The 24,380-nt window shown below is 51.2% G+C and overlaps 8 protein-coding genes across 8 annotated transcripts; 3 read left to right on the top strand and 5 right to left on the bottom strand.

Annotated features, from left to right (window-relative positions):
- Window positions 1–3,844: 3,844 nt before the first annotated feature.
- On the bottom strand, window positions 3,845–4,742 carry M436DRAFT_79673 (uncharacterized protein; the record flags this gene model as incomplete). Its single annotated transcript, XM_013574375.1, has 2 exons — window positions 3,845–4,652; window positions 4,705–4,742. 2 exons carry the CDS (start codon window positions 4,740–4,742, stop codon window positions 3,845–3,847), a joined length of 846 nt encoding a protein of 281 aa, XP_013429829.1.
- A 781-nt stretch (window positions 4,743–5,523) lies between these two features.
- M436DRAFT_79672 (uncharacterized protein) lies at window positions 5,524–6,395 on the bottom strand (the record flags this gene model as incomplete). Its single annotated transcript, XM_013574374.1, has 2 exons — window positions 5,524–6,137; window positions 6,191–6,395. 2 exons carry the CDS (start codon window positions 6,393–6,395, stop codon window positions 5,524–5,526), a joined length of 819 nt encoding a protein of 272 aa, XP_013429828.1.
- A 498-nt stretch (window positions 6,396–6,893) lies between these two features.
- Window positions 6,894–7,736, bottom strand: M436DRAFT_41019 (uncharacterized protein; the record flags this gene model as incomplete). The annotated part of the gene is made up of 1 exon (XM_013573996.1): window positions 6,894–7,736. The coding sequence occupies one exon, from the start codon at window positions 7,734–7,736 to the stop codon at window positions 6,894–6,896; it is 843 nt and encodes a 280-aa protein (XP_013429450.1).
- A 238-nt stretch (window positions 7,737–7,974) lies between these two features.
- Window positions 7,975–9,237, top strand: M436DRAFT_41785 (uncharacterized protein; the record flags this gene model as incomplete). The annotated part of the gene is made up of 1 exon (XM_013574131.1): window positions 7,975–9,237. One exon carries the CDS (start codon window positions 7,975–7,977, stop codon window positions 9,235–9,237), a length of 1,263 nt encoding a protein of 420 aa, XP_013429585.1.
- A 2,856-nt stretch (window positions 9,238–12,093) lies between these two features.
- On the bottom strand, window positions 12,094–13,610 carry M436DRAFT_24687 (uncharacterized protein; the record flags this gene model as incomplete). Its single annotated transcript, XM_013573941.1, has 2 exons — window positions 12,094–12,740; window positions 12,959–13,610. Coding segments are annotated over 2 exons (1,299 nt in total), but the record flags the coding sequence as incomplete, so codon positions are not given.
- A 1,742-nt stretch (window positions 13,611–15,352) lies between these two features.
- Window positions 15,353–16,908, top strand: M436DRAFT_70780 (uncharacterized protein; the record flags this gene model as incomplete). The annotated part of the gene is made up of 4 exons (XM_013574286.1): window positions 15,353–15,795; window positions 15,852–16,017; window positions 16,072–16,567; window positions 16,703–16,908. 4 exons carry the CDS (start codon window positions 15,353–15,355, stop codon window positions 16,906–16,908), a joined length of 1,311 nt encoding a protein of 436 aa, XP_013429740.1.
- A 651-nt stretch (window positions 16,909–17,559) lies between these two features.
- M436DRAFT_79667 (alcohol oxidase) lies at window positions 17,560–19,576 on the top strand (the record flags this gene model as incomplete). The annotated part of the gene is made up of 2 exons (XM_013574373.1): window positions 17,560–17,875; window positions 17,925–19,576. The coding sequence occupies 2 exons, from the start codon at window positions 17,560–17,562 to the stop codon at window positions 19,574–19,576; spliced, it is 1,968 nt and encodes a 655-aa protein (XP_013429827.1).
- Window positions 19,577–21,799: 2,223 nt separating this feature from the next.
- Window positions 21,800–23,812, bottom strand: M436DRAFT_41132 (methylenetetrahydrofolate reduct; the record flags this gene model as incomplete). The annotated part of the gene is made up of 1 exon (XM_013574014.1): window positions 21,800–23,812. The coding sequence occupies one exon, from the start codon at window positions 23,810–23,812 to the stop codon at window positions 21,800–21,802; it is 2,013 nt and encodes a 670-aa protein (XP_013429468.1).
- Window positions 23,813–24,380: the final 568 nt, after the last annotated feature.

Below are 24,380 nucleotides of genomic sequence, written 5' to 3'. Positions count from 1 at the left end.
TGGCGTTGTAGACAAGTGGCTGATTTGCTGACTGGCGGCGGAAGAGCTGCTGCCTCGAAGGGGAGCCAGTGTCGTTGAAGGTCAAGAATCTGTTGTTGTTGTTGATCAGCGAAGTAGACGATATGGAAGCAACATGGATCTCACAGATAGTTGTTGCCACTCTGCGCCGTCAGCGGGGCGCTGGTGTCATTACTTTGCACAATCTGAGCAGTTACTGCTGGACTTGAAGTTGAGCTGTTCAGGGGATTACCAGTTCCGTTCTCGAAGTTGTTATCCGCAACCACAACAGGCGTCGGCGCGGGTGCCACAACGGTCGAATTTGATCCGGTCGCGGTGGGTGCAGCAGAGGAAGTCTCATTCTGCTGAGCATCTGGTATGCCATCATCGTTGAAGTCCACATAACACGCATCAGGGCAGGTATCGCAATATGCATCAGAATCCATGGTGGTGAAAGATTGACCGGGCATTGTGACCGTCACATCCGGACCATAGATCGTCGTGTATCTGGTAGCACTTATTAACAAGTTCATACTCATTGAACTGTTCATCCAAGCGTTCGTCGAGGATGAGGCATTGATTGAACTGCAAGCAGGATCCTGCGTGAACACAGTTGATACAGAATTCTGGCTGAGAGTGATGGTGCTCGCATTTGTCGGTGCGGTGCAGCTTGCTGAGTCTGCGAAGACTGTCGTCAGGCCTCCCGTAGGACATGTAGGGCAGCTCGAGCTGGAAAAGGAAGAGCTGCCCACTGAACCAGTTTCGAAGACCGTGGAGAACACTGTCAATTCCCCAGAACATGATGTCGAGGGACACTCGGGACAGCTCGAGTTGAACGCTGTGAAACTGCCCGCTGAACCGTTCTGGAAGATGGTAGAGAACACAGTGGAACCTGTACAATTCGAGTTTGGCAGATGGATGGAGGTTGTAACGGGTGAAATCGTGCTAACAATCTGAGTAGAGCCGCTCTCGAAGATCGTGGAAAACACAGTCAACTCTGTGCAGTTTGAGTTCGACAGATATACTGAGGTCGTAACGGGCGGAAGTGTGCTAAGAGTCTGGCAGCTAGCGTTCAGGTAAGTCGTAGATGTACCGATGGGCGAGGTTGACCCAGCGGTCAGAGCGGAAGCCGCAAAGCCAGTCCTGGGCGAGGACTGGAAGATGATTGGACAATTTCCAGATCCGTAAATAATTAAGCTCACGAGCGAGCCTGATATGGTGGTTGTGACAGCAGCGGAGATGTTGGCGACGGTCGAACAGCTGATTGAGAGCGACTCATTCGAAAGCAGCCATGAATATAGATCGGCACCAGACTGTGTGGGGCACGTTGGGCATGGTTGGTTGTCTGAGAGGAGTGATGTGATGGTGACGGGAGTCACAGAAACAGATGGGCATGACGTGTGTTGGAAGACAGTGGCTAAACTTGTTTGGTTGATGCCGCTGGATGGAAGCGCTGCAGGCATCGTGACTGTCGCGGGTGGAGGACACTCGAGCGACCCATTGACGCTGCTGCTCGATCCGCAGGCAATAGTCGAGAGGTTGGAGACGTAATATGTCGAGGCCCTATACACAGTGGAAACATCGTTAGTCTGCCAAACAGTTGAGACTTCAAGTACCGTGGAAGTGGCCTTGGCTGGACAGGACGCGGCTGCCTGCCCTGTTCGAGGCGCATCTTGAATGAGATATGTCGACGAGTCTGATGTGTATATTGCGTATAATCCAGTCGTCGGGGTACAAACGCTTGAGATTAGATCTGTGTTCTCATCTGAAGATGACTGCGCTATGCTCGCTCTGGAAAAAAAGGAAACACCCAAGAGGGACAAAAACAAGCGTACCATGTTCTGGCCGCGCCAATACAAACTCGCTACCAGACGTCGAAGGCGATGAGAAAGAAAGAGAAAAGAATCTGTTATTGGAATACGGTAAGTTCATGCTCCCAAAGTGCGGCTCTGCATTCCATCACGCGGAAGGCGATGCCTACATAACCAGTTAACCGGGTCAGACTTTGCCATTGTTTGGCCTGCGAGTCGTGCAAAAACCGACTGCGTTGTGACTGTCAATCGGCTATGCGGCAAGAGGGAATCTGCAGGAATGTCAGCTGTGACTTCCATTACGCACACTTACGGCTTGGCTCCAGAATTTGACCCTCGTGTCCATACCAGCGTTCTGGGCAGTCCAGAGACCCTTTGCTCGAAAGGCCATTTCATATGTGTCGTTGTCTTCTCTTGATTGGTGACTCTTTCCAGAGGTCAATTGGGCAGACTGTCGCATGCATGTCCAAGCTGTCTCCCTTGCTTACAGATTAGGAGTCTTGGTCGAACCCCTGGAAAGGAAGGTCCATTTGGCACACTGGCGATGAAACGATTCCCGACATACCAAGTAGCGACTTATCTCGATGCATTCCTCACAGACTGTCTATCGTCTGAGTAACGGCCCAATAAGAGTGTTGATTCCAAGTTGTATGTCGCAAGGCATCGATGTATCCTTCTCATGTAGTCAGACGACCATGGCCCTCTTTGCCCGATCGTAAGTGCCCACTCTGCTGTGGACTGAGACGGTTCTTTCACAGAGGTCGGATTGGTGCCTTGGTAAGGGGTCTGCTATCGCGAGCCGTCGTTGCAGTCGGATTCGTTGCTGCGTCCTATCAACAGCTGGCACCTCCTCTGCTTTGAAGCAAGGCTCGACACAATCGAAACCTGGGCCAAAAAAACCCCTCAAGAAGTTTGCGATAAACAGGGCGACCCTTGAGGGTTTATATAGCTCAGCACTCAAAGCTCATCGCACTCGGCATCATGTAGGACTGTCTTTCGGGAATGATTGTGACTCGGTGTGTCCGAGGAATGTCAGCTGTCAACTTTCGGCCCGTACATCTGCTGACGCATCCGATTGGCGGTCGCTATAATATTTCCCTTTTAGGGTGTTGAGCAAGGGAGAAAAGGTGACAGGTCAAAATTCTGGACAGCTTGTGGTTTGGTAGACACTCGGACAAGTGGTTATCTGCGCCCTGGCCAGCTGGACCACCGACCCATTAGCGTGAGAAGGTTCTATCCAACACCAAGACAGCTCGCTGAAGCACTCGCTTTGGCCCTCTGGATATTGTGACGGCTTACATATCCGATTGAAATACATCTGCTAGTTCCTGAGTGTCCAATGATGGTCAATAGGGTGCTACTTCTAGTGGGGTGTCGCTATACCAGACCATCGTTCTGCGGAGGGGTACCGACATCGGCCTTCTCCTCCGAACTTCGTATCGTAAGAAACATTTGAACATCTTCTCTCATCCCGTTCCATCTCATATCAACTCATGGAGGACTGTCTGTTTACCCTCCATTTGAGATTCATTGGGCCTTCCGAGCCGTCTGATAAATAAGCAATGAACAAAGCCAAAGTTCTCTCAGCGGCAGCACGCTCATAGAAAAAGGGAGCACGATATAATGAGCAACGAGGTCAAGCACTCTGTCTCACACTTCGAACAACTGTAAGGAGCGCATGAAGATGAGAGAAGTGGAGTTGGTATTGAAGAATTAGGTCTCATTCGCATCCCCAGGACCTGCCGTGTTTGATGTAAGAGCTCAACTATTCCAGTTGCCAAATTCCTCGGATCTCTTTTTCTTGCTTTCATTATTCTTAGTCAGTCTGCTTCCTCTTGCGCTCGACATCTCTCCGTCGTGTCTCTTTTGCGCTCATTGTTGTCTCACTTGCGAACGAGAAGAAAGACTCCCTCCCAGACTTTCCTTCTTTCCACCACTGTCCGAGGCTGTCGGTACGGTTGAGTCTGGTCAACATGTTAATTGGCTTGGATGATTCGAGCAAGAGAAAGCGATCCTTACGATTGATGCGGTGCTACTCAGAACTTGAGAGTACGAGCATAGGCGTCCCACTCGGCTTGAGCCTTAGCGCGGCTCTCGCCAGTGTGAGCGTGCCAGTAGGGAAGCGCAACGGTAGCGAAGTCGCAGACCTTCTTCTTGACAGACTCGTCCAAGGAAGCCTTGCGACCGACAAAGACAGCGCCGACGTTAGGGTTCATCTCAGGGTGACGAAGAACCATGACCAAATCATTCCAGGTGGGCTTGTCGATGTACATGGGCTCGTCGATGACGATGCGGGTGACGCAAGACAGTTGAATGGCCTTGCTACCGACGAGCTTCTTGAGGCGCTGGATACTGACTAAGACGATATCGGCGTTGGTCAGGTACATGTACTCATCGCCAGGATAGGTAATGTTGATAGCGGGAGCAGACAGCTTGACGCCAGTGTGGTGAGCAAGAGTCAGAGCATCTTTGTAGAGAGCAGGGTCAATGTCCTCGTCACCAACAAGCACAAGCTGGTAAGGACGAGCAAAGATGCCCTCCTCCATCTCCTCCTCGTCGATGGGGACGGGAGACTTTCTGCCCTTCTCGATAGACAGCGCAGCGCAAACCTGCATGATGACAGCGGCCATGCGGCAAGGTCTGGTGATTTGGTGAGCTGGGATGATGCTGAAGACCTCGCGCTTCTCCAGAGCCATGATCAAGTCCAGCTGTTCGATCCACAGATCGGTGATCTTGAGGTGTTCGAAAGCAGAAGCGACGCGGTTGTCGATGGTAAGATACCACTCCAGGGCGCCTGTAGCAGTCTTTCTACTATCGTGGCCGCGAGGGAAGCGCTCGTGCAGTCTGGTAAGAGTCAGCCGGCGGTGATCAGAGGTGACTTGATAGATCTCCTCACCTCTCCTCGTGCTGAGCTCTGTCAAACCAGTATTCCATGTCTGCTGTTGGTTGCGTGGATTTGTTGCGAAGTGCCTTTGCGTGGGCTAGGTGTGTTGTGGTTGTGTGGTCAAATGACGCGATAGTCAGGACATGGTGAGGGTTGCTCGAAGCACAACAAACGACGCAAACGACCAAATCAACCTCTCGACTCTTCACTTTTAGCCTTACCGTGAACCAATTTTCCGGACGACAAGTGCTATAGAGAGGTTCAAAGTTCTTCAGCGCAAGTTTCGTACCGTCGAGTATCTGGTGTTCAGTCACTCTTGCTGGACAACTTTCTTCCAGCAACCAAGTTCTGCATTTCTACAACGCACAGCTCAGAGAGACGACCATGCAGAGGAGAGGCCTTCTCTATCAATTCCCAGCGTTTGTTACGATCGAAGCAGTATCTAAAACCACATAGTGTAATCCATCAACACTCGGTGTCCATGGAAACGCTCGTCAAGCACAGGCCTGAGTAGACAGCAAGCATACTGAATATGAGATACTGCCCTCTGATAGCGAGATCTGGAGAGGCATGACCAGCTGAATGTATTGGATTCTATGTGGGGCCAGAACTATACTACAGCAGAACTGTATTTTTCCTGGTATAACGCCTCAGAACGACATTCACGATATACAACGGCTTCTTTTCCTAGCCAACTGTCCAACGAAAGCATCAAGTACAATTTTGGACACCCTTGGAAAGGAAACATCGGTGTCTTTTTGCTGCAACGTCCCAAACATCCTGCATGATAATTTTTCTTCCCCTCCTTGTCTTCAAACAGCCCTTCCGTACTCAATATGGCCCCATTCCAGCAAGCTCCTTGTAATCAGGATTGGTAGGACGGAAGATAGTAGGGCGGGGATCAAGTACCCATCTGTTAGCACGGAACTTGCCTGGGCGGATAGTTTCATAGAAGTCCTTCTCGATCGCGTGAGCGATTGCGCCATTAACCTCAGAAAGGTCAGACAGGCGGAAGTTTCTCAGCAGACTCGGCAGGTTGCACTGCGAGGTTCTTTGCAAAATAGCCTCTGACAGGGGTCCGGCGATGAGGTCGAGGACTGCTTCACCCTCTTCCAGCTCGAACATGTCTTCGGTAAAATTGACTACCGGAGCAGCGAAATGGCGACCAGCGGGAGGAGAAGGTTGGTACACAGGAGTGGCCAGGGCAGTCAAAAGAAGAGCGGGAAGAGAGAAGGCGGCGTATGACGGAGCGTAGTAAAATTTGGTAGGGAGAGGCGTTGGTCTGTTGATCCTCATGGTCTGGCGGCGCCGGGCGTGTCTTACTCCTGGGACGAAGTCCGTGTCTGCTTCTTCTTCCTCTTCTTCCTCTGCATGCGGGATGAAGTCTGTGTCTGCTTCTTCTTTCTCTGAGTGGCTGCCGTCGGTCACTATGGTGCTTTTATCTTCTGTTCCTGGTCAGCTACCATGTCATTATCAATTCCACACATTTTTGCAGTACCATCTTCGCTATCGATGGTCCAAGGAACCAGTTCACCATCGTCCGTCACACGCAGTTGCACGAACAACACCTCTCCTTCATCTTCGAAGACGTGGAACCTCTCGTAGTGGAGAATTTCACCAGTCACAGCAGAGCTCCAAGAGACGATCTCTCTGGCGTCCGCGATTGCAGTTCTTTTGGTCGAAGCTCTTGTAGCTGGTGGCATACTTTATGGTTGCTGATGGACGGAGCTGCGCGCTGAGAAAGATCGCCGACGTGAAATGTTGTGTTTGTAGTGGTTGTGTCGATGCCAATGTAAACATACGGGTTTCTGACGGAACAATCACGTACGACGTCTCCCAGGAGTTCGCCAGCTCTCTGTACAGCATCACAGAATCTCCACAGCCTCTGATCAATGTCGGAGGTCACCACTGTAGATGACGAAACAATCGCTTACACCTTAATGTCTTCCGCCTCTCGATCACCACTGTCACCTAGACATACACCTTGGCGCTTTCACTGCTCTCTAATGTTCGACTCTCTATGATGATCCGTACATCAGCGCCGTAATGATTGGGAAATTGTCTCTGCCAACACACCAGAGTGGAGTAAGGCTCGGTCTGGTAAGTTGTTCGGATATCTGAGTACTGGATGAGAGCCTGAAGAGTGTTGGCTGAGCAAATTGTATGTCCGGCCGACATTACACCCAGATGTGTACCTATCATTATGCTTTCTGCACTGCAATATCCTTGAACTGTGCCGTGACGCCCTTGATGGCATCTTCCACCGGTAGACGTTCCATCGAGCTGGCGCCGAAGAAGCCGTGTAGGCCCTTGACTCTTCCGAGCACAAATTTTGCGTCTTCAGGTTTTGCGATCGGCCCTCCATGGCAAAGCACAATGATATCCTTCTTCACTTCTGTCGCAGCATCCCTAATAGCTTGCACGTCCTTGACGCAGTTTTCCAGAGATTTGCCTGTTTGTGCGCCGATGGTACCGCTGGTGGTGAGACCCATATGCGCAACGACCACATCCGCTCCAGCGCCTGCCATGGCCTTCGCTTCCTCCACATTGAAGACGTATGGCGTCGTCAGGATGTCCATCTCCGAAGCCAGTCGTACCATTTCGACTTCCTTGTCGTAGCCCATGCCAGTCTCTTCGAGGTTCGCACGGAACTGGCCATCAATCAGACCGACAGTAGGGAAGTTCTGAATACCGGCGAATCCAAGATCACGAAGTTGCTTCAAGAAGCGAGGCATATCCTTGAAGGGATCGGTACCGCAGACACCAGCTATGACTGGAGTATGCTCGACGATTGGTAGCACTTCCTTGGCCATATCGACGACGACATCATTGGCATTGCTGAAGGGCATGAGACCCGCTAGAGATCCTCGACCAGCCATTCGGAAGCGGCCACTGTTGTAGATGATGATCAAATCGCCGCCGCCTGCTTCGATTGATTTGGCTGATAAGCCGATGCCAGCGCCTGCTCCGACGATTGGCTTTCCAGCATCTATCTGTTTGCGGAAGCTCTCGAGGATTTGCTTGCGATCTGTAGGAGGTGCCATACTGAGAAGCGCTTGTTTTATTCGGCCAAATTCTGATGATTTACAGTTGCAAAAAGAGGAATGTGGTCAGGACTCGAAGTTGGGATGTTTCATCGGCATGACGCAATGTTGCATGAAGACATCATATCACCAGCCTCCCCGCACCTCTCCTCGGACGCGACATGGATCGTTTCCCTTCCAATATCGAGCAGTCCAAGATGCACTTCATCACTTGGTATCCCATCAACTCGCCGTCAGGATGCCACACATAGTCTTGCTAGGGACGCTCGACACAAAGCTACCCGAGATACTTCATCTTCACTCCCGACTGGAAGCTCTCTCCTCGCCTGATACATCCATCACCTTGATTGATTGCGGCCGTACACTCGTAAAACACCCTGCCATCAGCATCACTCAGGATGAGCTGGTCACAAGATACGGTACGAAGCAGGAACAAGACACTTTGCAAGATCTGCCGCGCGGTGAAATCATCAAATACATGATCAGTTGCACGACTTTATGCATCGGAGAACTACACAAAAAGCAGCCCATACATGGCATTATCAGTGCTGGAGGCAGTGGAGGCACTAGCCTGGCTTCAGCGGTAATGCGAACTTTACCAATCGGTCTGCCTAAGCTCATCGCGAGCACAGTCGCTTCTGGAGATACAGGTCCGATCGTCGGCGAGACTGACATAACGTTGATGTACTCGGTAGTAGACATAGCAGGGACCAACGAGCTTCTGAAAATCATTCTGAACAATGCGGCTGCCGCCGTGGTCGGTATGTCGTCAGCGTACGAGCAACAACTACAGCTCCAAAAGGACCAGAGCAAAGAGGCTCGCAGGCTACGTGTTGGCATCACAATGTTTGGCGTCACCACTCCCTGCGTTGACAAGATCCGCGAGCATCTCGAGTCGAACTATGCAGTTGAGACATACGTCTTCCACGCTACTGGACACGGAGGCAAGGCAATGGAGCGGCTGGTCTCAGAAGGCCGCCTTGATGCCGTGCTTGATCTGACCACGACCGAGATCTGCGACTTCCTCATGGGCGGAAACATGAGTGCTGGACCCGACCGTCTGGAAGCAGCTTTGAAAGCGGGTATCCCGACCGTCATCTCTTTGGGAGCTACTGACATGGTCAATTTCGGTCCGAAAGCAACAGTGCCGGAGAAATTCCAGCAAAGGAAGCTGTTCGAACACAATCCTACGGTGACTTTGATGCGTACCACCAAAGACGAATGCAGGGCTGTAGGTGAATTGATTGCGGACAAGATCAAGCGCTTCGCTGCCGATCTCAAGAAAGTGCAAATCACACTACCGAAAGGTGGTGTTAGCATGATCGCTACGCCGGGTGGTGTTTTCGAGGACCGCGATGCCGACGATGCGTTGATTGAGACATTGGCATCTCGATTGCAGGACTCAGGAATCACAATCGTTCATGACGAGAGGGACATCAACGATGAAGGGTTTGCTGTTGATATTGCCAACCAGCTGATGGAACTGACGCATCATAAATAATGTCCGATAGACCATCCCCTCACAATGCAAGTCTAAATGACCCAGACATACATTGGAATATATTATTAGTCTACTTCCAGTCCCATGGAAGAGTTGTAGAGCTCTATCATCTAACCATTGTGATGGGGATATGCTGACGCTCATACGTCCCAACTGAAAGGATTTTTGTCTCACTGTGACAACTCCCGAGTACACTCTGATTCGACACGACGTCAATTGAGGGACTCTGATAGATCAGACCTCCATGTGTCTTTCTTGTGTTTGCAAATTTCCTGCGCTCCCCATATCCTCATTTCTCGATATTTTCAGTGATGACAAGTCGGGCATATGACCCTGGTGCCAAGACTACTGGCCGTCTCTTCGTGCTCTGTTTCTGCTTGAGCAACATGAATATCGAAACAAATGTATGCTTATGAAGCCTTAAAACTCGACAACTATCCCATCGAGCCAGTTTGGAGCAGATACAACCATGGCCTGTCAAGTTTGTGACTTTTGTGCTTGTCAAATATTTTGCACATCAATCGGGGCGGAATTTGCTCATGGTTCAGAAATCGAGCATTTCCAAACTTGTTTTCATGCATAGCGACCGCAACTTTGACACGACTGTCCCTGAACCCGAGATCGTCCTCCAGATATATACATAAACTGTCCCCGAGAAGTAGAGTGTCTCCAGCATGTATGATGGAGACTACGGATGCGAATAAACTGCTGAAGCTCTTGCTTGAGATACCGCCCTGTCCCCCGGCCCCTACCACCTGCACCCTATCGACACAAAGCGACGGCAAAAGACCTTCACAACCACTGATTTGGAATGCTAACAGCAGGAAACACGAGCTTTCACCCACACGGACATCCCCAGCATCGCAAATTCAGCAATTCGCTGGGGTCGGCTGACGATTGACAGCCCTTCAGCTCTCAGTCACTGCTCAGCTGAAAGCGGCAAATTCCCAACACCGTGGCAGCGGCAAGCAGCCCTACACCACACTACAGCTGTCGCAATTTTATCGAGATCTCGGAGGAATGCTGCAGCATCAAAGCACCGACTGCAAGTCAAAGAGTAGGAAGGATTTTCGATAGTTTCACCGTCATAGCAACAGGTCACAGCACAGCTGAACAGTGGTTTCCACTTCCAAGAAAACAGCTTGAGCATGCATGTAATATGCAGTGCTGCATCACAGAGCTGCGACGACCAAAACCAGAGTCAGGCCTCCATCATCCTTGACACAACACAAAGCAATGGTCACAGATTTCCAATAGTCTGGCGTACGTGCAGCACCGAAAGAAGCTATTCTGGGTCTAGCCTGCATAAACTATAACAGCCTACCTTAATCTTCGCGGCTCAGTCTGGGCAAGCCCTCTAGGCGCTGCGAAAGGAGAAACAAGGTTAAGTTACCTTGCCTTGGTGCATTTTCGGACCAAGCGTGGAACCACGAATATGACCAAGACTTGTGATGGCCAAGAGGACCTCGTGTTTGTGTAAAGATCTAGGCCGCGTGGAAGAGGCAGTTCAAGATCGATTTACTTTTGCGACAGAGAGGCAGCTGATGTGCAAAGGACCAGAGAGGTGAGAATAAGCAGTGCAAAATAGGTAGGCGCCGGATTTGCAAAAGGTACCGTTCCCACCTTTTTAGGGTGCTGACCACCCAACGCAGGAACACCCGCGACGGAACGACGTCAAATGACGACTGCAAAACCAACCTCTCAGAACCAAGGCAGAGATGCGTGCAAAAGAAGCAAAGCACACGAGCCGTGATTTAGTCACCATGAACATCGCGTAGACAGAATCGCCAAGCAAGAGCACAGAAGCATCCAGGGACAGCACTCGACCCCGTAGGCTCGCGCAAACACGCCCTGTAGGGAAAGACATCCGGGGATCTCAACTCGTGGAAAAGTTCGGGGAGGGTTTTTGCTCTGACTCCTCCTTCCGACACGGCTTGAACTGAGTTTCTGATGGTGGACGGCCTGGAAGGCTGAAGCCACAGGGTTGTCAGTAAAGTTCGCGAAGGCGCTCGCCAGGGCTTGTGGCTATTGGTATGGAACCGATGGGACAGCAGACAGGGCGATAAGGAAAGGGGCCGGTGGAGGAAGTAAGCATAGGTTGTGGTCATGAGGCTCTATGTGCATGTGAATTCTAGGCTTTCATACAAGAAAAAGTGCCAGTTTGGCGAATGGTGCAAATGATGGGTTCGATGGAGGAAAGGGCCAGAGGGCTTGGTATCGGCGTTGCTTCCACTTCATCCGATGATGGCTTGAACATTCGCTTGCGCCAGCCGCGAAAACCCGAATTGCTCGATCTCAGTCGAACTCCATGACAAAACAAATTCTTGAGGACATGGGTGTCTTCCTGGTACTGTACTATACAACAGAACAAATATACTGCATCGAGCTGTTTATAGAAGTTGTATGCACGATGACCGTGGTTTCGATGTTTGACGGGCGGAATTTCGGTGGGCAAGTACAGCCGACAACGACGTCTGTGCTCTTTGTGACCCAAACAAAAAAATTCTCCTTGAGAACAACCATTTTGAGATGGCACACATGAGCAAAAATGATCACGCCAGGGGTCGAACCTGGAATCTCTTGATTCGTAGTCAAGCGCCTTGCCATTGGGCCACGCAACCAATGATGAAGAATGCTGCACCAAGCTACCATATAATCTTATACGCAGAATGGCATCGTCATGGTTCAGCATGGCCGCAGCCTGGACAAGCATTGCCGAGTGGAAAGATTCTATATAGATGTACATCTTGCCAGATCCCTTTGCGAAACACGTTCCGCCTGCTTCTCAAAGAACAAAGTGCGAGCAAACTTGACAAACCAACACCGAAGATTATCGATCTCGATATTGGCCTTGCCATCAAAGCTCTCATACTCAGCAGCCAGCTTTTGAAGTCGTTCCTCGACCAACTCCTCAATCTCTCTCATGCCGTCTTCGAGAGCCATCTTCACCTCCAAAGAGGCGTCATCAACCTGTTCTTGTATGGTTGCTTCAGCGTTCTCGCAGTCATGATGGAAGACGTTATGATATTCGTCCATGACCTTCTCGATGGCGGCATTGGTTTGGAGAGGTAATCCGGACTCGACTAGATACTTCATTCGGGTCTCTACCTCTGCAGTAAAGAGGTCCCTGACCAAGGCGGTGATCCGAGGACTGGACAGTCGGCGAGCTCGGCGCCCAAGAAGCTCGAGAGGCTTCTCAGGCGCGGAACTTGCAGGTGCTAGACCTAACAGACGTTCATGACCGGACTGAATGATTGCTTCGCGAAGCACATGTTCGGGCACTGTTGCAAGCATATTGGCAAGGAGAGTCACCTGGCCATCTTCCTTGGAGGGGCCTGGCTCCTTGCAGTATGGCGGCAGGGTGAATACCGTCGGTCTTATGCTGTTTGAGTGACCAGAGGTCGTGGTGGGTGTGGTATTAACCTCCGTCGGAGAGTAAGGGGGAGGAGTGGTATAGGTATAGGTAGGACGCTTGGGATGACTATCAGAAGGAGTGCCTAAAGCTGACAACATCAGCTTCACGACAGCTTACATGGTTGAGTTCAAGCCATCGCAATGCAGAAGGCTTATGTTGACGACACGTCTGTTCAGGGAGAGCTCAGGCATAGCGTGATGTCCAGCACACTCCCAGTTTTCCGTTCAGGGAAAGCAAAAACTTGCTGCATTGGGATGGCACTCGCACGTCTACACATTCTTGGAAGACTTGCTAGAAGGTACTTACATTGTCTTGATCTTTTGCCCAGGCTCGAAGATGTCTCGTCGTGGCTGGACCCTGAGGCTTTTGGGCTGAAGACCTGGGGGCTGAAGACCTGCCATGTACCTTCTTGTAAGCCTCTGCCGCGATCCTCTCGGCCAAGGTTAAGGTAAGGCGCTTTCAGGTCTTCGCTGTCGAAGCCATTTACCAGCGCACTCAATCTTGACGTCTCTTGTTCGTCGAACTGAGCTCTGGCAAAGTGTATATAGATGGTCGTTGCTTGACATATCTCAACGAATGTTCGAAAGTCGATATCAGCTGGGTCAGTCGGACGTACGCTCGTCAATTCTTTTGGATAGTGTACAACGCCAGGAGACTTCAGAACAAGAGCAACGGTCAAGACATCGGAGGATCTTGTAAGTGATGAGGTGGGGACAAATTTCAACAGCAACGGCGATATTGATGTCTCCTCAGCTATGGAACAAGACTCGACAATCAACGGTGGTATGTGGAGAACAACGTGTCGAGGAGGACTGTTGCTGACACCGGCGAGATGAGTGCTTTGCTGCAGCTGGAGTGATAACGAAGCCTGATCACTACTGTGCATTAAGCGGACCTGGCAGCGGCAACCACGATCAGAGGTGGAGCTCTGAACGAAAGCCACTCTGCGGGATCTCCAAGCGCCACCAGTTGTAGTAGCTGCCATGTCAGCTAGAGGCACGACAGTGTATTACCAAAGCTGATGATCAAATGTTGAAAGCCCCCGAACTTTGACGTATCAGGATACCCTCCCACCCGGGCTTTCGTCGAGTGTGAGCAGCCCCGACTCTTGAGATACAGAAGAAATGAGAGGAGCGAAGAAGCTCGTCGGCATCAGCTTGAACACCAACAACAGCCTGTGTCTACGTGCAGCGGTGATGCGACAAAACGTATCCTCTCCGAAGAGAATAATGATAGGTTCGGTCACAAGACGGCCGGAGGTATAAACAAACTATTGTCAATAGACGTGCCTAGCTGCAGAAGGATGTAGAAGATGAAGACGGTAGTGAATGGAGTGAAGGTGCTGTGAGCTGGCAGCAGAGACGCGCCCGCGAGGCACCAACCAGACGCGACCGAAGCTGGACAGAAATCGTGGTTTGCAAATCTCCACTGATGCTTGGCGGCCAGTCGCTGTGCCAAGATCGATTTCGGACTTCGACACAGGTGCGACAACGACTCGCACATCAGAGCTGATGTGCTACAAGACCTTTCACTTGATATGGGACTACTGCATCGCTTTGGGCATCAAGCCGGGGACGCCGTCCATATCGACTGTACCAGTCGGAAGGCTACGACCGATACGCTGTGCGGCTGAATAGGCGACGCCGAGGGTTTCGATCGCAATTAAAGCTTCACCAACACCGTACCGCTCGACAGTCGCACCATAACGAAGAATTTTCCCATGCCGAAGACTCTCGTTCTGGCATTTGGTGTCTCACCGGTCTTCTGTAGCAACCTGAAGCAGAGCGCGGCCCTTTGCCCTTCAGCTGCTGTCTTCGCACGTCTCAGTCTGTCGAGCGCCGAACCAATTCATAAGATTTCTTGGCGAGATGCGGACAGTCCAGAAGCCGTCAAGCTGAGACATTGACCGTGCATCTCCAGCTTTTCACCGCGTTTTCCCTGCTCACATGGCATAGCAACCTGAACCGAGACCATGTCGAAGGAACAGGTCTGTTTTTGTGTCGATTCGATGCCATGCACTTCTCTTCTCGGCGATGCCGTGCGGTACACCACTCCTTCGTCCCGCCCTCCGAGTCCGCTTTGAGCATCAAAGAATGCGCGGCAGTCCGTGCTGAGTATTGTTGCAAGCCGTCCTGCGGTTAGCATTACTCCTTATCGTCCCGCCAGAGGCCTCTTGCTTTGCCCATTAACCCAAACAGCTTAGGGGGTTGCTGTTGCCGTGCGTTTCTGGAGAGCCGTTGAGGCAGTTTGGGGGAGATAGCTTTCACGAACCAGCGGCACATCTCGATTGCACCGTCTTTCTGTGACAAGAACGCTCCGACACTTTGTTTGCACCATGTGGATATACCGTTGGACTGTCCCGGAACTCTTCCCTGCCCCTGGGCCATAGCTGTCAGCTACGCATTGCGCCTGCAAAGCGCCACAAAACCTCGCTAGCTGTGGTATCCGAGTCTGAGATCTTGTTCACCTCGAATCGTGAGTCTCGTGGCTTTCCAAGATGCAAGCGCCCTGTCTAGCTCGCCGACCCCGAAGTTAAGCGCAGACATGGGCCCTGTGGACTCGGATGGACCTTGAGGCTCAGGTTTACAATGGACATATATATATCCCAGGTAGGTGCCCGTCACAACTCCATCATCAACTCACTCAACTTCCTCAGCAACAATCAAGAGTACTCTCATCCCGACACTCTCATCTCTCATCATGCGCTCTTACATCGCTGCTGCTGCCCTTGCAGCTGTTGCTCAGGCTCAGGACCTTGACTGGGATGCCATCCTTCAGCTGACTCCCGTCCCTGATGTCTCCATCCCTGTAGTCTACGCTACTGCTCCTGCCACCACTGCTACCGCTACAACCATCTCCTACTCCAGCCAAGCATCAGCCGCTGCTGTCAGCTCCGCTCTGGCCGCCAACCCTGACGATTCTTTCCCCCTGGACTCTGCCTTGGCCAGACGTGCTGCTTCTCCCACCTCTTGCCAGGTTCAGCCCACTGGTGTCACACTCGGACCCCAGGCCACTGATGACTCGGTCAGCGCTTTCTTGGCCTACCCTTCTTTCTCTGCCACCGCCAGCTCAGCTGCCGCTGCCGTGCCTTCTGGCTATGTGAACACCTTCTTCAACTTGGCCGCATCCAACAACGCCTACGGGTAAGTACGGAAGATGAGATTGAGCAACATATGCGCTGACTAGCCAATTTTTTCAGATACATGGGTTACACTCTCCTTACCGACTACGACCAGCAGAAGTGCGCAGACAAGTGCACCAAGATCAACGGATGCCAGGCATTCAACATCTACTACGAGCGTGATCCTACTGCCAACCCCGACGCTGACAGCTGCAAGAACCCCCCTTCCACCACCAACATCAAGGTAAATACCATCCCTACTTCTTTCTTCTTTCGAATCGGTGCTAATTCTCAAAAGTGTGTGTTCTGGTCAGGCCCTGTCTCCTCGGACAACGCCAACAATGCTGGCCAATGGCGCAACAAGTTCCAGGTCGTGATTGCTGGATCCAACGGATATGTCAACAAGTCCATCGCTACTCCTGTCGGTTACAACGCTGGCGTCTTCCTTGGCAATGCTGCCATCAACGCCCCTCTTGACTGCACTGGCGATGATTCTTTCCTTGGCTCGAGGCAGCTCGGTAACGGTGTCTTCGATGCCAACCTCTGCGCAATTGCTTGCAACGAGCAGGCCGACTATGCTCGCAGACACCCCCCAGCTGCTGGCCAGTTCAACAAGATTTGCACCTTTTTCAACACCTACATTCTGTACAAGAACGGCCAGGCTCTTCAGCAGAGTTGCGCTCTCTACGACCAGACCTGGTCTCAGTCTTATGCCAAGAACACTGGTTACTACTACGGCAGTGACAAGTACACCGTCGGTTTCTCGTACACCTTCTCCAACAAGACCGATGGTGGTCAGCCCAGATACCCTTGCAACGTTGCTTCTGCCAGCTCTGCCATTGTTTCCGCTTCTCTCCAGCCTTACTGCTCTTCGCTCTTGTCTGTCAGCGGATCTACCAAGACTGTCACTGTCACCCCTACCGTCCAAGCTACTACCTTGACCACCCTTGGTGCTCTACAGAAGCGTCAGGCCGCTGCCACTCCTACTGCTATCCAGAAGTACGCCGGTTCCATCATCAGCTCCGCTTGTGCTCTGGTTGCCACCTCCGGTGCTGCCGTCACTAGCACTGCTACTGCCGCGGCCACCACTGTCTACGTTGCTACCTCGATTGTCAATGCAGTTGCATCCCCCTAGACAAAAAGTTCCCAACTGTACATAGATTGCGAGTCTGACTGTTTATAAGCTGGTGTTTATTGGGTTCCGGGGCGGTGTTTGTTTTTCAAAGATATCAGGGGAAAAGGGGGTATGAGTAGAACTGTACATAGAGATGCTACTACGTTTTTTCACTTTCAAAAATCTTCCTTCTCAAAAGTATTGTGATGAACTTCTGCATCGTTTTGATGTGCGCTCATGTCTGGGCTGCAACTACTGAAAAGGGATCGACAACATTCAACTCAGGAGTCGATAGCATCAAATGGAGAGTTTGGTGTTCAACGTTGGGCAGGCAGGACTAGAGGACGGAGTTTCCCCTCCGAGATCTCCACCAACCCCACGGCAAAAGGAAGGGAGATCTGCATTCCCGATGCACGTCTCCATCATTCAGACATCATGTTTCGACTTTATCTGCACGACGCGACACATGCTGGAGAGAGCGACCATACCCAACGACTATCAAACATCGAGTTGTCAGAGCATTTCGGCACGGCACATGAGTCGCCCTTGAGGGCAATATGCTCAATGACGTTCTACCACTTCCGTGTCTTGTCGTGAGGGGCTGGAGATGATACACAGAAGAGCAGGCCTTGAGTCTTGCTTTCCTGAGTCTTTGATTTCGATATCCACGCGATGCATCTCTCGGCTTCGATACTACTGGCTACAGCAGCCACGGCAGTCGCTCAGAATGCCACACAAGTATACGATTATGCCATCGCAGGCGCTGGTACAGCAGGTCTTCTTCTTGCCATCGTCCTCACCGAAGACCCCTCCATCAATGTCGCCATCCTTGAAGCCGGTTCAGACGGTCGCACAAATCCCAACATCACGATCCCAGAGTTAAGAGGCGAGATAATTGATACAGAATATGATTGGGCGTATTATAGCACTGTTCAACCCGGTCTATACGAAAATAGGAGTCAGCCTGTGAACAGAGGCAAGACGATTGGTAAGATTGATTCCATTGAGATGAGAAGTGGCTGCTGATAGACGGTCAGGTGGCACAAGTGCTATGAATTGGATGATTCATAATGAGGACTCTCGCATCCAGCTCGATATCTGGGAATCGTTGCTCAATCTCACTGGCTGGAATTGGGAAACTCTGTCGACTGCGTTCAGAGAGAGCGAGATGTTCTTCGCTCCTCCGGTCAATGCATCTTCTGCTGAGCAACCAGACCTTGCAAACCATGGATCTTCTGGGTACATTTGCTCGACTTTGCAACGTAGTGTGCTGTCGCTACTTTCCGACTATGTGACGCCTGCACTGCTCAACGCTGGATATGCAGTGCCAGGAGACCGGAATGGTGGAAATGTCACTGGTGCTGGATTTTTGCCTCTAGCTATCTGTCCAGGCAACTACACAAGAAGCTATGCTGGATCTGCATATACTGCCGTACAAGACAGAAAGAATTTACATCTCTACACCAATGCTCAAGTCACCAATATCAGCTGGGCATCAACAACATCGGGAAATGTTACTGCTCGTGGACTCAACTTTGTGGATACCTCTGGACGTACATCAAACACCAGTCTCTCCATTCATGCCGATGAGATAATTCTATCTGCTGGAATAGCAGGCTCGGCACCAATCTTGGAACGCTCGGGTATCGGTAGCCCAGACATCTTGATGCCTTTAAACATCACTCCAGTCGTCAACCTCAGTAGCGTAGGCACCGGACTAAGAGATCCACTGATGATGCAATATCAACCTCTCCAATACAACTTCAGCGTCGAGTTCACAGGAGGCGAGTATGCACAGAATTATATTGACCTTCGACCAGCCCAGGATGTATTGTCTCCTTTTGACTACAATGCTGCATCTGTATGGCTGAATACTACTGCATCAGTCCCAGGTCTGGAAGACGCACAATTCCAAGTCTTCAAGCATCTATGGTTTACTCGCCAGCCACTTATCGAAATGGCATGGCAATACAGCAGCACGCAATCAATGCCATACACCCTCATCCCACTCAGCCAAGGCAGCGTCCACATAAACTCTTCCGACCCTCTAGCTGCACCAGTAATCGACCCGAACTACAACTCCGTCACCGCTACCATCGGCAATGAAACCGTACCTTGGGACTTGTGGCTCTTATCCCGCGCCTCTCAATTCTACGTCACTGAACTTGCTTCGTCACCTCCTTTCTCGGAAGTACTCACAAAGACGGATCCAGATCACAATTTACCTCCTACAGAGTATCAACAAGCTGTCTTTGAACGTTCGGGCACTTCTCAACATCTCACTGGCGGTTTACCTATGCTTCCTCGGAGCGCAGGCGGTGCAGTAGATGCAAACATGTTGGTGTATGGAACACAGAATGTCAGGGTGGTGGATGGAAGTATCTTCCCTTATCAACCTTCTGCGCATCCGATGGGGTTGACTTATGCTGTTGCTGTTCATGCTGCCAAGATCTTGCAGCAGATCAAGGGGTCGATGGGAACGTATACGGAAGATCCACAGAGGAGTAACTCGAGCAGTAATGCTACGGCGGTGTTTCCAGCTGTGCAACCCACGGTCACTTATGATGTTAGAGGATCCGCAGTGCCGGCTTCTTCGGCTGCGGTGTTTACTGGCGGAGCTGGGAGGTTAGTTACAGGAAAGGAGAGGTGGATCATGTGGGCGGTAGTTGCTATTCTAGGTTGGTTTTAAGAAGCTGTAGAGCATAGTGGCGACAATGCACTCGAAAGCAGTTCTTGGGAATGGCTAGTATTGCGACATGGATTGCATATCAAGCGCCCAGTGTTGATCGAAAGCTCCTGTCACAATTGAGGCAGACTGAGATACTCTCTGAAAGAGCCGAGTACAAATGTGCATATTTCGCATAGCGATAAATACTGCACCGACAGTTATGGCGGCCCCTCCTTGTATCGAAGTCCAGCCCCACGCACCAACAACACCCTCGAACCCTCCTCGACTCAACCTGCTGCTCGACCACATCGCTCACCTGCACCTCCATCCCCTTCCACTCCCTAAATCCCAACTCCCTCTCCGCCCTCTGAGTCTCCACAACCAACAACTCACCCTCCTCAACTCCAGTCCCGAATCCCTGCTCTGGATACTTTTCCCTCACAAACCCCATAACTTCCTCCTCCCACCTCCTCGCTTTCGCAGATAGTAAAAATGAAGATACGGGTGTGTTGTGAGGTAGGGATCTAGCTTCAATGCGCGCAGAAGCTACATTATCGATGTGGACGCCGCGGCAAGGTGCAAATAGAGGGGATTAGAAGAGGTCAGGGGATGCAAAAACAGCATTTTTATTCGTTTCCTGGTATATATACATGTGTGTGCTTTTCTGGAGTAGGGATCGTCCGAAATACGTAGACGGGGTGTAAAAAGTCACTACTGCAAAGTGAGGGCTGCGGGTTCCCGATAAAGTCTAGAAGTGGCGAGGTAGGATGCTATTCTGCTGGACGCGATAGTGGCGTCCTGGGTCCAGGGAGGGAACGATAGAGTGGTCGAATTGGAGGGCTTGGGGTGAGATGTCCTCTACCAGAGCATCAGTGCTGGTTCCTAAATTCGGAATATGTTGGGGTATAGGAAGAATAACTTGCCTGTTACAACAGTGCCATCGGTATACTTATCCAAAGCAACCAACGGCGCAACCGACGCAGTGATGACCGCTTTTTTGATCGAAGCCACACGTAACGCAGACTCCAATATCGAAATTGTACCCTCCACCGCCGGCGTCATGAGATCTTGCTCTGCACCACCGGGCAGTGGTGAAGCCACATGAATCACAAACCGAAACACCATTGCAGCGCTGCATCGAAAGCCTCTGCTTTTGCGTAGTCAGGGATGATTACAAAAGTCTATACTGTCGGCAAACTTGGCGAAGACTTGTGTGCTGGGCGTCGGACGCTGAGCTTGACATTGTAGTTTGCTTGGAGGGCGGATAAGGTCACTGGGGCGCCGATGAAGCCAGTGGCTCCGGTGATGAAGATGGCTGGTTTGAACATTATATGTTCCACTTCGTCCAAGGGTTAGAGGTCGTCCGAATGTTTCGTTAGCCGGAGAAACTTTGGAAAATGAAATGTCCAGAGCTGGAAGTTGTGGAATCTCAAGACGTGTACGGGGAATCTGTATGATTGGACGTATAGACATGTTGTAGAATTGGTCAGCGGATGCCGTGTTGCTTGACATCTTGCGTTGATGAGTCAACACTGGATATGATTGATAATCCGCGTCTTGGAGTGATCAGTCATCTCCCGACAACAATCTCTTGGTCCGAGGTGTCCCACAATTCACCAGGGGTTGTTGTCTGACGCGAGTGTCAACATGATAGTGGGTTGGCTGTCCAAAAGCAGATGGTTATGATCGTTTGGCTTGTCCGTCGAATGCTGCCAATAGCTGTATCTTTAGCGAGGGCAGATGCCATATGCAAAGACCATAAGACACCGGGAAACGCGCCACTCTCGTGGCCATGTCAACTAGGTTCATCGACGCGAGGAAAGATCAGTAGTATTTCAAGTCGATTCTACTGATTTCTACCATCCTCTTCCTTCCTTCCATCTCCTATACACAAACATATAACGCCAATGTAAATTATCAAATCCCTGTTGAATGGGGGTATCTCTTTCGCTTTTTGTTCATGCTTCGTTAACATAGGTTCTGTGAAACGCCGTTGAAATGCTGTTACGCCATAATAGGCTTCGTTCGTCATGGGTTGTGTTGAATATCTTCTTGTTGAAGAAGATCGTAATGAGAAGTTTGTTGTAAAACTCTCAGTGTGTGTGAATGCTGTAAGGAAAGACAAAACGGAAAAAGGAAATGTCGTTCATGGGTTTGGTCGTGTTAGAGCACGCTCTCTGTTGTTAGTTTGCAAGTAGCCCGGACCGACAACACATGTCTGAGTCAACATGTGTAAGACGCTGATTAGACATCGACAGAGGGTCCAGCACCGGTATTGTGCGCAGGTGCATCCTTGGGCTCGGTATCCGGTTTTTCATCGGCACCGTTGATCTGAGTCTCCAGCTTCTTGTGCACGCTGTCGGGAATCTTGGTATCGGTGACATCGCCGTTAGCAATCTTTGGTTCCTCTTTCTTCTCTTCGCCATGCTTATCACCATTGGTGGTGCCATTGGTCTGCTGAGAAACCTCGGGCGCCTTGATCTCCTTGTCCAACTCGGGGACCTCAAGGCCTTCGAAGAGAGGGAAGATACCACGTTGCTCGCGGAAGTCGTTGTTAACGATGTTGACAAGGTACCATTCCTGCATCAAGTCGTTGATGACATACCGGGAAGGAGTAGTGGCGTCATAGCAACGAGCCCAGTCGGATCCGAGACGGTAGAACTCGTCTCTCCAAGCAAGGAAGGACACAGTCTCTACGATAGTAGGCTGCACAATCTCCTTGCCAGGGAAGACACCCCAGGTGACAGCGTTGGGACCTTCGTCGGGAGAGTTGGTCTTCAAGTCACCGTGCTGGTTGACGGCAAAGTATGTGATGTTGGGGTTGCGCTCCATGCGAGTGATAAGCTCGGAGATGAGTTCAGGTGAAACCAAGACCTCGAGGTAAGCCTTCTGGTAGACGTATCCATTGCGGGGACCCCAACCGTACACAGGGTGGCTTGACTTGGCACCATCCACAGGAGGTTGCGAGTTGATAGTCAAAAGACCGCGCTGGTTGAGGTCGATCAGGTCAAGACGAAGAGCATCGGCTTCGTCGGTAATAGGGCTTTCGCTCCAAGGCAGCGACTCGACCTTGCCTTGCATGTAGTTGGCGAAGAGTTTGGCCACGTCGCGGAAGGACTTGGGCTCTCCCCAAAGCTTGCGGTTCTGCTCGTTGGTACCCTTGAGACCAATACCGTACGTGTCCAATTCTCCGTAAGCGGGAGATCTACTGTCACCCCATCTACCGTTGGGGAATTCATCCCAGTCTTGGGTACGAGCAATGTAGGAACGGTTGCGGTTGCGCCAGAAGATGGGACGAACGTTCTCTTCACGACGGTTGAGACCAAGGGATTGCCTCCAGGGAAGAGGCTTTTCGAGGGGCTCCTCTTGCGAAGGAGTGATGCTGAGCTCTTCCAAGATCATACGGGTGGACTGCGCCAAGTTCATGGTGTAGAAATGCAAATGCAAAATGCCGTTATCGAGGAGTTTGCGACACAACTCAACAACCAGACCAGTGCCAACGTCTCTGACAGCGGAATCGTCGTTCTTTACAGGCTCCAGGGCCTCGTGCCAGTGAGGTGGGACGTGGATGTTCGACCAGTTGGCGCGTCTCAGGAATGCAGCGTGGGTGGAGATGGGCATAATGCCAGGAACAATGGGAACATCAATGCCAGCGGCTCTGACCTTCTTGACCCAGTCGAGGAAGATATCGGCATCATAGAACATCTGGGTGACGATGAAAGTGCCACCGAGGTCAACCTTTTCCTTCAAGTGCGAGATCAGCTCCTCGGGGTCGTCATTGTCGTCGCAGCCCTCAGGGTAACCAGCAACACCAATGTCAAAGTGGTCGCCGTAGGTCTCCTTGATGTACTTGACGAGATCCTTTGCGTATCTGAAGCCTCCACTGGTAGCCTCCCACTTCTCCTTTTCACGCGGCGGGTCACCTCTAAGGGCAAGGATGTTTGTGCAGCCAGCATCGTGAGCCTCCTTCAGAGCCTCGTCGATCTTTGACTTGGGCATATCGGTGCAAGTCAAGTGCATGCAGGTCTCGAGACCGTAGACGGTTTGGGCAACCTTGACCATCTCGCAGGTGAGCGAGGCATGTCGGCCACCTGCTCCCCATGTGATGTCGATGAAGGAAGGACCAAAGTTGTGCATGCGGTCCATGCGGTCGTAGAGGTTCTGCACACCCTGGGCCGTCTTGGGAGGGAAGAATTCGAACGAGTAGGTCGACTTCTTCTCCTTGGCGGCGGCCTGAAGTTTTGCTGAGATATGCATGTTGGCGGTTGTGAGTGTGGTTGTAAATGTAAATGCGGATGTAGGTGTGTTGAGGGATTAATCGAGGGCGAATCTAACGCGGCGGTGAAGTTGTCTGTGGCGAGCAATTAGTCGTTTGACCACAAAGAATAGAACGAAGAAGATGAATATTGGAACCCGATCCATGGCTCGTTCGTCCGTCCAGTCCACACATGTCGTGAAGGTGGTAGAATTGTTGGTGCCATGGATGAATGAAGAGCTGTTTGTGGCATCGATGCTCGGGGAAAGTGGTACCTACGCTTAGGATTGTTCTCTCCTTATTTCTCTGTTTGTGTCGACACAAAGAAGGCAATTGGAATGTATTGATCTAACCGAAATATCTCTTGCGCGCCCACCTATCGGCCAGCACTCTAGACATAAAGTGAATGGAAGTGGAATGAGAGGGAGAAGGGAAGAAAGTTTTCCAAGTGCATGACGCCGATGAATTGGCACCTCGAACGCTCTCGCGAAGGGGAGATGCGGTCTGTGCGTTGCTGAGAGGGCTCATTCGTGCTTTCCCCGCCGCCGCTTTCGCTGGGCCCTGCCCGCG

The sequence above is a fragment of the Aureobasidium namibiae genome, assembly GCF_000721765.1.
Source record: "Aureobasidium namibiae CBS 147.97 unplaced genomic scaffold scaffold_4, whole genome shotgun sequence".
In the NCBI taxonomy this organism is placed as follows: Eukaryota; Fungi; Ascomycota; class Dothideomycetes; order Dothideales; family Saccotheciaceae; genus Aureobasidium; species Aureobasidium namibiae.
This window is presented reverse-complemented; position numbering and strand designations above follow the sequence as displayed.